Here is a 13378-nt window from a genome sequence, read left to right as displayed (position 1 = left end):
TGCTTCCCAGATTTTGTGACATACCATCCTTTTTATTTAGCCTAAAAAAATAAAGATATCTACATGTAGTTGCCTCACACAGCACACGCTAATACCTCTAATTGAAACTAATAGGGTCACCAGCCTCACTGTGAAAGGTTCACCATGTGAGACGATGGTAATTAAGTAAATACAAATCATTGCACCCCTCTGAGTGTCTCAAAGATACAGCACTCGTTCATATGAATGGCAAATTGCATGGATCTTAGTGCCAGAAGACTGACAAAATAAGTAGAATTAGATGAACACCTCTTCCTTTCACTTGTGTCTACCATAAACAAAGATTACAGCACACATTTGACATACAGTGACAATGATTTTTACCTGAAAACATTGAAAGAAGAAAAGCCTAACTATTAAGAATGCTACTCCAATATAAATTGAAAGTGAAGCTCCATTGTTTATCTCAGACAATTTCTGTTTCCATACCTTCACACATTTATGCATAAGGCACAGCTTACTCTATTTTATTTTATTTCAGTCTTGAAATCTTTGAGGCACGTATATTGTACCCTAGATGTTGGACAAAATTTCATTAATTTAAACATTGACGTGTCACATTGATAGAGGACCCTGTCTCTAAGGCAGCCCTCAACATCTACATAGATCGCCTTAGCTGTCATTGCAGCACTCTGGGCCAGCTTTTCAGAATGTCGCATCGATAGAGGATGCCGTTTCTACGGCAACCCTCAACGTCTATGTAGATTATCTTTGCTAGTAGCTTCTCTCTATCACTATAGCAATCTGTGGGAGCACGCAGACGAATAGTTGCATGTGCACAGTACAGGGGCAGCAGCAAAGACTCTAGTGTGCACATAATCATTTACTCTTTGCTTTGTGTTTCTTTGTCTTAGATGTTCTATGTTAATGTCTGGCTCATTGCTTCAGAATAAAGTTGAACATTAAGAATACGAACGAGTCTATCATTAATAGAATGGAGCAACGTAGTGGCTACAAATCTTTAACAGCTATTCCATATATCTCTGCCAACAGCACGTATTTTACAGAATGGATAACAGAGGGCAGCCTAGACTAGTTTATTTTAAGCTAATTATTTACCACAGTTTATATTTTCTGACGAACAGCTATTTCATAGCAACTTTATGATGTATTTTAATTTTAATTCTTCTTCAAATCGTAGTACTATAGACAATTGTAATACATTTTATGGTAATGGTATACACTATACTTCTGATTGGTTAGCATTGATGTCATACACAGAACGGTGAGTGGGACTAGTGCTATTTAAGACCACCCCCTGCCTATCCATTTAGCAGTCAGTTCAGAGTCGTGGGTCGGTGCAGTCTGTTCCATGGAAGTCCACCTGCCGTTCTGGGTATATGTATTTTTAATTGTATTTCAGTGTATATACGATACTGTAAGGATCCCTTTAACTGTACGTATGTTATTTAAGAGTGTGAAGATGATCCATAAGGATCGGAACTGGCCACTCCGATTAAAAGAAATTTGCAATTAAGACTATTAATATAAGATTGCTGGTAATGTTTTCAATAATTTTATATATTTTATTTAAATTTAAACATTGTTATGTCAAATATTATTTGCTAGGGTCATTTTGTTGTGTTTGTATAAGTGTGTTTTACAACAGAAAAAATTCCTTACATGGACATTTTGCACAATTTTCTTTAACATATTACACAACGCAGTACAATACACTTATTGCAATTTGGCACTTTCGCTCTCTCATTTTTCAATACTTGTATGTACATATTTTCAAGGAGAGAGCTTCTTGGAATCAGATGTAGATATGTTTACAAATTCAGTTTTCAAGATACTTTGACACTGAGTAAAAGCAAACGTTTCAGAAGATATGTATTTTATTAATGGCCTTTAAGTGACTTGGCAACCTATTAAACTGTTCCAATCCTGAGTGAATACACCTTTCTTGCACAGGGTGGTATAACAATGATTTCTGTGTATGTTACTATTTCACCTTGTACAGCATTCATGTACAGTTTTATTCCATTTTAGCATCCTCTTTTTTACATACATGGCAGCCTCAAGTATGTAGATATGTGGTAGGGGTAGGATCCTAAATTCTTTAAAAGAATAGTTTACATGATTTTTGACTGTTTGCCTTTTTCATTATCCTCACACTCTTTCTTTCTTTTTTTCTCTCTCTCTTTTTCATCATAAAGATGTTATGCTGCGGGGGGGGGGGGGGGGGGGGGGGGGGGTTACCCCAGGACATTGTGCTGTGTCACAAAAGGGAATTTTTGTGAGCATAATACATCACTCTAAATGTTTCAGCACTTGTTTTGTTTCATATGATTCTCACTGCATAGGTCATTTTAGGTAGTTTGGAATTCAAGCAATGAATTTTTTGTTTTTCCACAGAGATATTTGCTTTTAAAGGATTTTTACTTCACTGTGTGTGGAAGTGTATGACAACTGTTTTTTGAGGGCTTATCAGTAGCTTATACAGACTAAGAGTCTTTTCATTTTCACCTTCAATCAATACACTGGTGTTGTCTTCAAATAGAACAGGTTCAGAGTGTTAAACATGTAGAGGGAAATCAGTTATGAAAACGAAGAAGAGAATGGAACCTAACATTGAGCCTTCAGGTATGCCAAGGGTTAATGTGGAAGGTTTTGAGTGATAAGTGTAAAGTTAATTTCTTTCCCATATGTTTGATCCCTGTTATTTGAGAGTGATTGTGAAAGGAGGGTTTCAGCCACTTGCTTGACAGACCTCTTATACTGTAGCACCCTAACTTCCTTAGAAGAATTTCATGATCTGTTAGAGCAACGGCTTTGGTTAAATGTGAAAAAATCTCTGAAATGTTTCTGCGATTATTCATTGCATTTAAAATAAAATTTATGAGTATCACACTTCTCTCCTGGAAGCTAGTTACAGTAACAAAAAGTTATTTCCCTCTGATACCTTACCTTCACTTTCAAGTCTGTGTTTCTCTGCTTTGCACCACTCCAGGTAGAACTCCCAACCTATTCCACCGTGCTAATTACTGACTTACTCTGTATTCACTCATTGCGGTTTTCCAACTATGCCAGATTTACACTGACAACCTGCACTTCTTCAATGTTCCCATATCCTGATCACTTTTTGCCGTTTACTGTTTTGCCCGGTTGTATCACCAAAATCCCTAAAACTTAGTTCCCTTGGTCACTCAGCTCTCATCCACTACACTGTCATGTTATGTCCTAGCATGTGAATTTCATTATAGCTGTCATCTACAAACCACAAATATTATCTTACAAAAGAAAAGCAACACTTTGACTGTAGGAATGCTCCACCTGTGTGATGTTTACAAAAAGCCTGAGAGTAACGCTCCACCTGTGTGATGTTTACAAAAAGCCTGAGAGTTCCTGAAGCCACTAAAGTTCCATACCTACTCCAGATATCACATTGGCCTCCCAGCAAATATTACCATAGATGCATATACACTCCTGGAAATGGAAAACAGAACACATTGACACCGGTGTGTCAGACCCACCATACTTGCTCCGGACACTGCGAGAGGGCTGTACAAGCAATGATCACACGCACGGCACAGCGGACACACCAGGAACCACGGTGTTGGCTGTCGAATGGCGCTAGCTGCGCAGCATTTATGCACCGCCGCCGTCAGTGTCAGCCACTTTGCCGTGGCATACGGAGCTCCATCGCAGCCTTTAACACTGGTAGCATGCCGCGACAGTGTGGACGTGAACCATATGTGCAGTTGACGGACTTTGAGCGAGGGCGTATAGTGGGCATGCGGGAGGCCAGGTGGACGTACCACCGAATTGCTCAACACGTGGGGCGTGAGGTCTCCACAGTACATCAATGTTGTCGCCAGTGGTCGGCGGAAGGTGCACGTGCCCGTAGACCTGGGACCGGACCACAGCGACGCACGGATGCACGCCAAGACCGTAGGATCCTACGCAGTGCCGTAGGGGACCGCACCGCCACTTCCCAGCAAATTAGGGACACTGTTGCTCCTGGGGTATTGGCGAGGACCATTTGCAACCGTCTCCATGAAGCTCGGCTACGGTCCCGCACACCGTTAGGCCGTCTTCTGCTCACACCCCAACATTGTGCAGCCTGCCTCCAGTGGTGTTGCGACAGGCGTGAATGGAGGGACGAATGGAGACGTGTTGTCTTCATCGACGAGAGTCGCTTCTGCCTTGGTGCCAATGATGGTCGTATGCGTGTTTGGCGCCGTGCAGGTGAGCGCCACAATCAGGACTGCATACGACCGAGGCACACAGGGCCAACACCTGGCATCAGGGTGTGGGGAGCGATCTCCTACACTGGCCGTACACCTCTGGTGATCGTCGAGGGGACACTGAATAGTGCACGGTACATCCAAACCGTCATCAAACCCATCGTTCTACCATTCCTAGACCGGCAAGGGAACTTGCTGTTCCAACAGGACAATGCACATCCTCATGTATCCTGTGCCAACCAACGTGCTCTAGAAGGTGTAAGTCAACTACCCTGGCCAGCAAGATCTCCCGATCTGTCCCCCATTGAGCATGTTTGGGACTGGATGAAGCGTGGTCTCACGCGGTCTGCATGTCCAGCAAGAACGCTGGTCCAACTGAGGCGCCAGGTGGAAATGGTATGGCAAGCCGTTCCACAGGACTACATCCAGCTTCTCTACGATCATCTCCATGGGAGAATAGCAGCCTGCATTGCTGCGAAAGGTGGATATACACTGTACTAGTGCCGACATTGTGCATGCTCTGTTGCCTGTGTCTATGTGCCTGTGGTTCTGTCAGTGTGATCATGTGATGTATCTGACCCCAGGAATGTGTCAATAAAGTTTCCCCTTCCTGGGACAATGAATTCACGGTGTTCTTATTTCAATTTCCAGGGGTGTATTTTGTTGTGCCTGGGGTTCTGTAGGCTCTTGTACATGAGCACGTAGGTAAGCCTGCCTTCTTGGTTCACTGTGGCCCTGCACAACACTCAGGGGTGACACTCTTTCACCAGGGACTGCTTGCTAGGGAGGTGGCTGAGGTGCAGCTGCTGTTTCTTTCACTGGCCTTTACTCAGAGAGTGAAAGGCACTGAGTTAAAGAGTTTGATTAAGGTGCCTCCTAAATTAATCATCATCATTTGTCTTCTTGGCTGCCATCTGCCAAAGTATGGAATTCGTAATTAAGATGCACTGTTAATAATAATTCATTTTAAAGGCTTGGGTTGCTTTTCTGTGTATAGTATAATGTAGAAGTGTGAGGGAAATATATCTTTGAAGTAAAGCAGTGAATTTAAAGAAAAGAAAGACTGAGTGACAGAACAAATCACCACAGACGAGCAGTAAAAAGGCCTATAAGATGTGGAATGGCTATTTTTTAAGTTTCTTTGTTTTTTGGAATGAAATGTTGAAAGTTTACTGACCAGCCTCATCATCTTGACTTTGTGTCCAGTTAATGGCTGCGTAGTGTTATTAGTAAATTTTAAACAACTTTTCACAATGCCATCAAAGCAGATTTTTCAAGCTTATGAATATTTATTACCACTGCCTCTTGTTCATGATTATCAGAACTTATATTTAATGTTCATGTTTAAAACATCCACCAAATTTGTACAGTTATGTATTGACTAAGTCCTTACACTACCAGGTTTCAGGGACTCAGCCACATCTCCAGATGTATATGTAAAACAATATCCCTAAACTACAAAACAAGCCAACAGTATTAGAAAAAAATATAATTAGGGTCACATAAATCACTCCATTGAGCATACCCCAAATAGTAGTTCGAAGTGACCATGTCAAAGCGAACTTGGAAGGAGACATATCTGCCGTACATGGTTAATCAGGTTGAATACCAGAATGTGTGTGCACAGCAAGCACGTTTCAGCTCTAACTGATGTCGGTCATCCTTACCATGAAAGTGCTGGCAAGAGGCCACAGAGTCTAAAGAAACCAAATAAAGCTAGTTTAAACATTATGTGGGAGGCAGAAAGCTGAAAACAGCTGACTAAAAACGACATACTGTGTAGCTGCACTTACAAAAGGACCAGCTGCTCAGATGTTTATGTAGCGTTGTCATTGTAAGGCCTGCACTTATGTTACATTTGGGCCCATTTCCCATTGGTTCTTGGTTGGGGCTTTGTTATTCATTATGCTATGTGGTTGGCAGTTTTCTTGTTAAATAGGTGGCCTAGTGTTTTATTCGTGACAATAGCTTTCTTATAGTAATTTAAGTAGTAATGGTCATTTCAACACTACTAATTTATAGTCCACATGCATTTTGCATTGAGTGATTATTTGTCATTAGTATTAAGCTTTAGGACATTTGTATTCTGTGGTCGTATTATTTTTAGTTCTAGTTTACTGCATTCTCCAATAATTATGGTCACTGTCCACTATTTTTCTTTAAGATCAAACATACCTGGTACATATTGCTTTATTACTTTGGGCTGTTTATCTATAACCACTTTTGATTTCCAGTTTTTGTTTTGTCTTCGGCCCTTACACTAGTTATATTTCACCGTGTGATGCCCACTTCTTATGCTGTATTTATAATGACGTGGCTTGTACACCAGTACTCAGTTCTTATTCTGTTAGCAGATGGGACACATTAGTGAACTGTATGAGTATTTAACAAGTTTTGGCTCAGGATGTATACACCCCGGGACAACCGGGAAACCTAGGAAAAACCCGGAAAATTTTTCATTGTTTTAGTTTTCTGTTAAATTTTTGTAATTTTGGCTGATCAGAACTGGCTCTAACAACGAATATTACTATATCCCGCTACTGCAGAATAATACTGCAGCAATAAAAAATGAATGAGAGGGAAAAAAACTGAAATAAAACTTAATTTGGAAAGGTATATTAAAAACAAAGATTCCAAGACTTACCAAGCGGGAAAGCGCCGGCAGACAGGCACATGAACAAAACACACAAACACACACACAGAATTACGAGCTTTCGCAACTGGCAGTTGCTTCGTCAGGAAGGAAGGAAGGAGAGGGAAAAATGAAAGGATGTGGGTTTTAAGGGAGAGGGTAAGGAGTCATTCCAATCCCGGGAGCGGAAAGACTTCCCTTAGGGGAAAAAAAGGACAGGTGTACACTCGCACTCGCACACACACACACACACACACACACACACACACATATCCATCCGCACATACACAGACACAAGCAGACATATTTAAAGGCCTTTAAATATGTCTGCTTGTGTCTGTGTATGTGCGGATGGATATGTGTGTGTGTGTGTGTGTGTGTGTGTGTGTGTGTGTGTGCGAGTGCGAGTGTACACCTGTCCTTTTTTTCCCCTAAGGGAAGTCTTTCCGCTCCCGGGATTGGAATGACTCCTTACCCTCTCCCTTAAAACCCACATCCTTTCATTTTTCCCTCTCCTTCCTTCCTTCCTGACGAAGCAACTGCCAGTTGCGAAAGCTCGTAATTCTGTGTGTGTGTTTGTGTGTTTTGTTCATGTGCCTGTCTGCCGGCGCTTTCCCGCTTGGTAAGTCTTGGAATCTTTGTTTTTAATATATTTTTCCCATGTGGAAGTTTCTTTCTGTTTTATTTACATCATCATTAATTTGGAAAGGAATTCACCATTTGCAACAACAAAACACAGTGCACACACAAACATCTGCCAACAGCAAAATGTGTCAAAGGATTTTGGGTGAAGACTGTGCAGAACTTCACAACAACAAATGATGAGCCTGATGTCACAATTGTTTGTATTAGGTTCATTTGGACAGTTGCCAGTGGGCTCGTGCACAGTTGAGTCACATATGAGCAGTATCTTCTCCTGCTTCTGGCTACTGAAGTGTGGCTGTTAGCTATATCGGCAGTAGCAACAAGCAGCCATGTGCTACCAAGAAAAATGTTTTTTTGCTTCCAAACTGCCAGATTCACACATGTGTAGACCAGTCTGAATTGTGGACGGGAGCAGGTAGTCCCCACTTGACCAGTGTTTATGTGTAGTAATTTTGCTGTTTCCTATTTGTTTACAGCTCTCATGTCAAATGAATACAAAATGGATTTCTATGGCCAGGAGCCATCAAGTGAATTAAAATACATTCGCATTATTACAAGAGGCTAAAATACATTAATAGTTAGAGTTTTCCTATTTCCATGCTTTTGGCAGTCAAGTATTGCTTGTCTTGCAGAACAGTGAAGCTATTTTTGTTGGTTTGATAAAGAAATTTGGCTTTTATTAATCTTTTCCGCTGAGGTAGTCAGTTTACTTCATTCCACTGTTTGCTGAATTACTAGTACACGTGTTCATTTTCTGGCACCTACAGCATTATGCCATAATAAAGAATCAATCTGAGATAATACAGTAGGTGTGTTCCAAGAATATTTACATCCCAAAACCCACAATGAAAAGCTTAATATCAAGTTGGGGCCTACTTCAGTGAGAATCTGGACATATGAATGTGCACTTTAAGCCAAATTATGCACTTTAGTATGGTTTACAAAATTGCGGTGCTCGTGGAATATCCTCTGATGTCCTGTTTCTTTTATGATGTAATGTAAGATTGCTTAATGCTTTACACATACTAACATACAGGCTTCCTATGTCATCGTAGCTGCACACACACACACACTAACACCTGTTTTCTGGCACTCTCTGGCAACTGCTGAATTGAACCTTTTTTTAAACAGGTAGCAGGGAAAATTGCAAATTGTGGTTTGAAAAGCGTTACTTTCAAAATAAGAAGAATTTTGTTTCATGTGAGAATGTGCGATGAATTTCTTAAATCAAATAGTGTTTGACTCTCATTTAAAACGTAACACTTTGAGGACTGGCCACTTAGAAGAATTTTGAGTCTAGAAAACTGGACATGTATGCCATTGTTAAAGTTTTACTGGATATTTGTGTGATATATCTGTGAGTATAACACACACAGAAAAAGAACAATCTTATAAGTGGAGGCTTAGCTTTTATTGTAGCTTCTCTTATCAATCTTAGAGACCAATATTATATGAGGAAGCCTAGCTTTTCTTGCCGCTATACCATGTATATTAACTTAAACTATTAACTTTTCCTGTTTGTTTGTTCACACTACGTAACAGTGGTGTTGCTATTGGCTGGCTGAGTCACATGCCCTATGCCCTGAGTACATGCTGTCATTGGCAGGTGAGATCACGTGACATAAGCTATGATTGGCTTACAAAAGAGGGCATTGCAGTCTCGATTTCAGATCTTCAGAAACTAACGTGGTGCTTTTGGTGGAATTTGAATTTATACTTTTGTAATATGAAAATATGCAGCGCACATCAAAGATCTTTCAAAAATGTGTTTTTTTTATAAAGTGCCAGAAAGTTCTATGTCGGTGTATAAAACCTTAACCATTCAAAGGGTTGCTAAGTTTTACAGTTCCAAGGGAAAGACTACTGTCACTCAACACAGGAAAAGTGTTGCTCTGCTTATACACCCTGTAGCTACAGTGTAGTAGTATCATGTTTCAGGTTTCGGTTTCTCCGTTAATCATATTTGATTAATGGTTTTGTTGTTCCATGGTTTTGTTGTTCCAGTTACTTGTTATCCAAATGCTGCCTTCAAGTGATAGTGCTACATAAACATTTGATCAGTAGTCCTTTCATAAGTGCAGCTGTATGTTACATAGTGTTTAGCGTGATGTTTTCAGATTTCTGCCTCCCAGATACTGTCTAATCTGGCTTTATTTGGTTTATTTAGACTCCCTGGCCTCTCACTGGCACTTTGAGGATAAGGTTGACAGACATCAGTTACAGTTGAAAGGCGCTTGTTGTGCGGGTACATTTGGGTATTCAGCCTGGTGAGCCGAATACTGCAAATGTGTTGCCTTGCAAGATAGCTTTGTTGTGGACACTTTGATCTACTATTTATAGGTATGCTCAGTGGAGAGGATTTATGGGTGCCCAATGATCTATATTCTCTATTACTGTTAGGTTTTTTGGTTTTTGCTGTTTAGAGATACTGTTTTGTTTTAACTGACAGATATACCTGAAGATGGGGCTGATTCCCCGAAAATCAGTAGTGTAAAGACTTCAGTCAATAATTAACTGTATAACAGTTGTTTCTGTCAGAAAAAAATTAGATTTTATACAGTTAACATCATACTTCTAATAATACATATCAGTAAACTTGCCAAGACTACAGTTGTCTAAATTACAGAAATATGTCATTCACACTCAATAAATGTCAAACGAAAACTGTACACAAATGACTGTTCATTACTGGCAGTGCTAATGTTTGATTACATACATTTGACTACACACCACTGAAACTCATTGCAGACTAACACTAGAATTGTACTCTTTGAATGCTGAAGAAGACCTAACTATAAACAATTGACTACATAGTGCTGACTATCAAGGAACTTGACATGGTGAAGGCTAGACAAGGGCTGCCTTTGGCTTTGTACACAGCACCCATTTAAAGACACACATAGGACAGTTATCCCAAAATGTTAAAAGTATAAAATTATTACTCTTTCAATATGAATGTAAAAGAAGGGATTGACAGTTAATGTGTACATGCGTCAGAAAAATAAGTTATTTTGTTTCACCATGAGATAGATATTCTCCAAATGGGATAAATAATAGGTTTTGTTTTATGTAGCAGAATTGTGCATTTGGATGTTTATCCCCAGGATTTAGCAAAGCCCACAAAGAAGATTCTGGCATCTAAACTTTTTGTAAATGAAATTTCTATTAATTAACAAGCTATTCTTTTAAAAGTATAAATTTTTGGAGACAGAGAAATCAGAGCTACAATATGATGATATTGGCTCTAAATTTTTGATATTTCTTTAAATAAAATGTTTTTATATTCACTATTTACACTTCTGTTGTCAGCAGCTCATAAACTATACACTATATAATAAAATATTGAAAATTACAGCTTAATATTCTTGAGGATATCTTGATATCAGCATTGTATATTTGGCAGTTCAACAAAATATAGGTATATCATTTAATATTTGACATATGAAATATTAAGGAACTACCTCTCTGAGTTGATGTCTTTGAAACTAGGAGATATTTTGTTTTAGTGAGTGACTGAAAATTATGGATACCTCTTTCTAAGGAAGGAATTACTATTGGCACCTTCATAAAAAGAATTTGATGTATACTCATCCTGTTCTACAGGAGGAAGCTGTGCGACAAGAACATGCAGAACGTTTGGAAGAGCTCAAAGTCCGTTTGGAGCTTGAGCGTCAAAGACTGTGGGACCGAGGTCTAGTTGATGACAATGAATCTGCAAGACAACAGCTAGTTGAAACCTCAAGGTGAGAAAGACTCTTAAAATTCAAATGAGTAATGTGGCTTACAAATGCAAGGTGTAGTACTATGGATTCATCTGGGAGCATATAATTTTTGCAGAACCTCCGAAAATTCATACTTCTATTCATAACTTATATCTGTTTACAGTGATTTATTTCACTACAAAAAGCCATGTGGCTATTATTATACTATGCTTCATTGTACTGGATTGTAAAGTAAAAAACAGGATATTTAAAAAAAAAAATAGTACTAAGCTTACGTTTTCCTCTGTGACACTTCATACGTACAAAACTTCCTCAGTTTCTTTTAGGATAACCCCTTAAAAATGTGGGGCTTGAATTATATCCACACTCTTACAATTTTTTTAAATTCAGAATAGTTTCCCTCTTAACAAGTACATATTGCTGTAATTGATTTTAAAAAATCATTAGTTTTTTTTTTTATATGTGAAGTCACATTTAAAATTGTAATGCTCATTCATCTGCATGTTCTGGATTTTGTTATTGTGGTCTCCTTTCATCACCAACATAACTTTTCGAAATAACCAGAAAAAAATTGCAGCACACAGATCTGGTGAATACAGTGTACTTATGAACTATAATTCCATTTGAGAGGGAAGGGAAGATTTTAGAGGTCATACACCAGTGAAACAGACATAAAAATATATGACAGGGATTGACACAAACTGTCAGGTATGTTGTTACACAACAGAAGATGAACCTGAAAGAAGAAAGAATGCAGTATGTGGGAGGCGTTTATTAGTTCAATTAGAGGTGAAGCTCAGCTGAGGAGAGCAAAGAGAAGGGGAATGGCTGTTAGCTGTTGTGAACCTATGGAAGAAATGCTATTGGCCAGAAAAAGCAGGTCCCATTTCAAAAATGAGTTGCTGTACAATGCAGCATGTGTCTGCGTAAATGCTGTTATAGTTCACAGTATGTTCAGTAAAAGGGTGAAACTGTCGATTCAGACTGTTTGTTCATGAAGATTAAACATCCAACAGACATTTGTCATAGTTCTGTTAACATTAAGCAGGTTAGCCGACCAGCAATTGATTCCATTTTTAGTCAGCCAATTAGTTAGTTAGTTAGTTACATGTTCCAGGGTCATTTGAATGAGTCTTGTATTGAAATAGTTCGGAATGAGTCAGCTTACAGAATAGGTGTACATTTTTAATGTTAACATGCATTTAGAGCTCCCTTCTGAGCCACTGACATCTTCAGTAATAGGTAACATCACTGTTATTCTCAAAATTTGATAGATTATTTATGGTGAATTTTGTTAGTGAATATATGTACTGTGATGGTGCAGTTAAAGTGTATATGTGACATCTGTGGGTGAATGCCACATATTATTCTTTCTGCTTGCTTTTTGTGCAATCAATACTTTCTGGCTAAGTTGTGAGTTATCCCAGAAAATTATTTCGTAAGACACTACCTAGTGGAAATATGAAGAACACGTCAAGAGGCTAATTCATTTGTTACCATGATTAGCAATTATATGAAGAGCGAAAACAGCTGAACTTAATTGTTTGGGAAACATAGTAATATGCTTCTTCCAGTTCAGGTTTTTGTTTATATGTAAATCCAAAAATTGGGAGCATTCTACCTGACTCCTTACTTACGTGTAAAGTGTATTATTGTAAGCTTAAATATGTATGCCTTGAAATTAATTTCAGCCTGTATATTTATAACTTGACTCGTCCAATGTCTTATGCATAAGCTGCTATGTAGACAACGGGACCAATAAAATACAATCTACAATCTCCTGCTCATGTACTACATCAGTTGTTGCTATGGCTTTATTTTTTGTCCATAACTGAATATAGTGTGTTTTTTCAAAATTTAGGGAGACTCCATTTTTGAGAACTACTTAATGATTCTTTTGGAAATATCATTTACAATCTCTTCTGTTGCTTGTTTCCTTGTGAAGTGTATTATAACTAGTATCATCACCAATTCTGCTTGTTGAATGTGGGAATGGAAGGTCATTCGCATATATAGCAGTGGGCCCAAAATTGAACCCAGTGCGACTCCCTTTGATATTCGTCCCAAGTCACTGAAATTTTCTTTCTTTCCAACATACTTTGAATTCTTTGGCACAACTTTTTGTGTCCTGTTTGTTAAGTATGATTCAA

At 38.8% G+C, this 13378-nt stretch overlaps 1 protein-coding gene across 3 annotated transcripts in view; it reads left to right on the top strand.

The window, feature by feature from the left end:
- LOC126292231 (centrosomal protein of 164 kDa) overlaps positions 1-13378 on the top strand; it is a 625143-nt gene that overhangs the window by 530618 nt on the left and 81147 nt on the right. For all 3 annotated transcript variants that reach the window (XM_049986106.1, XM_049986107.1, XM_049986105.1), the window contains exon 16: positions 11110-11249. In XM_049986106.1, coding sequence (XP_049842063.1) covers positions 11110-11249 — 140 coding nt within the window. The remainder of the gene's footprint in view (positions 1-11109; positions 11250-13378) is intronic.

The sequence above is a fragment of the Schistocerca gregaria genome, chromosome 9 (genome assembly GCF_023897955.1).
Source record: "Schistocerca gregaria isolate iqSchGreg1 chromosome 9, iqSchGreg1.2, whole genome shotgun sequence".
NCBI classification, from domain to species: Eukaryota; Metazoa; Arthropoda; class Insecta; order Orthoptera; family Acrididae; genus Schistocerca; species Schistocerca gregaria.
The sequence above is the reverse complement of the archived record's forward strand: the minus strand, read 5'-3'. Positions and strand labels throughout refer to the sequence as shown.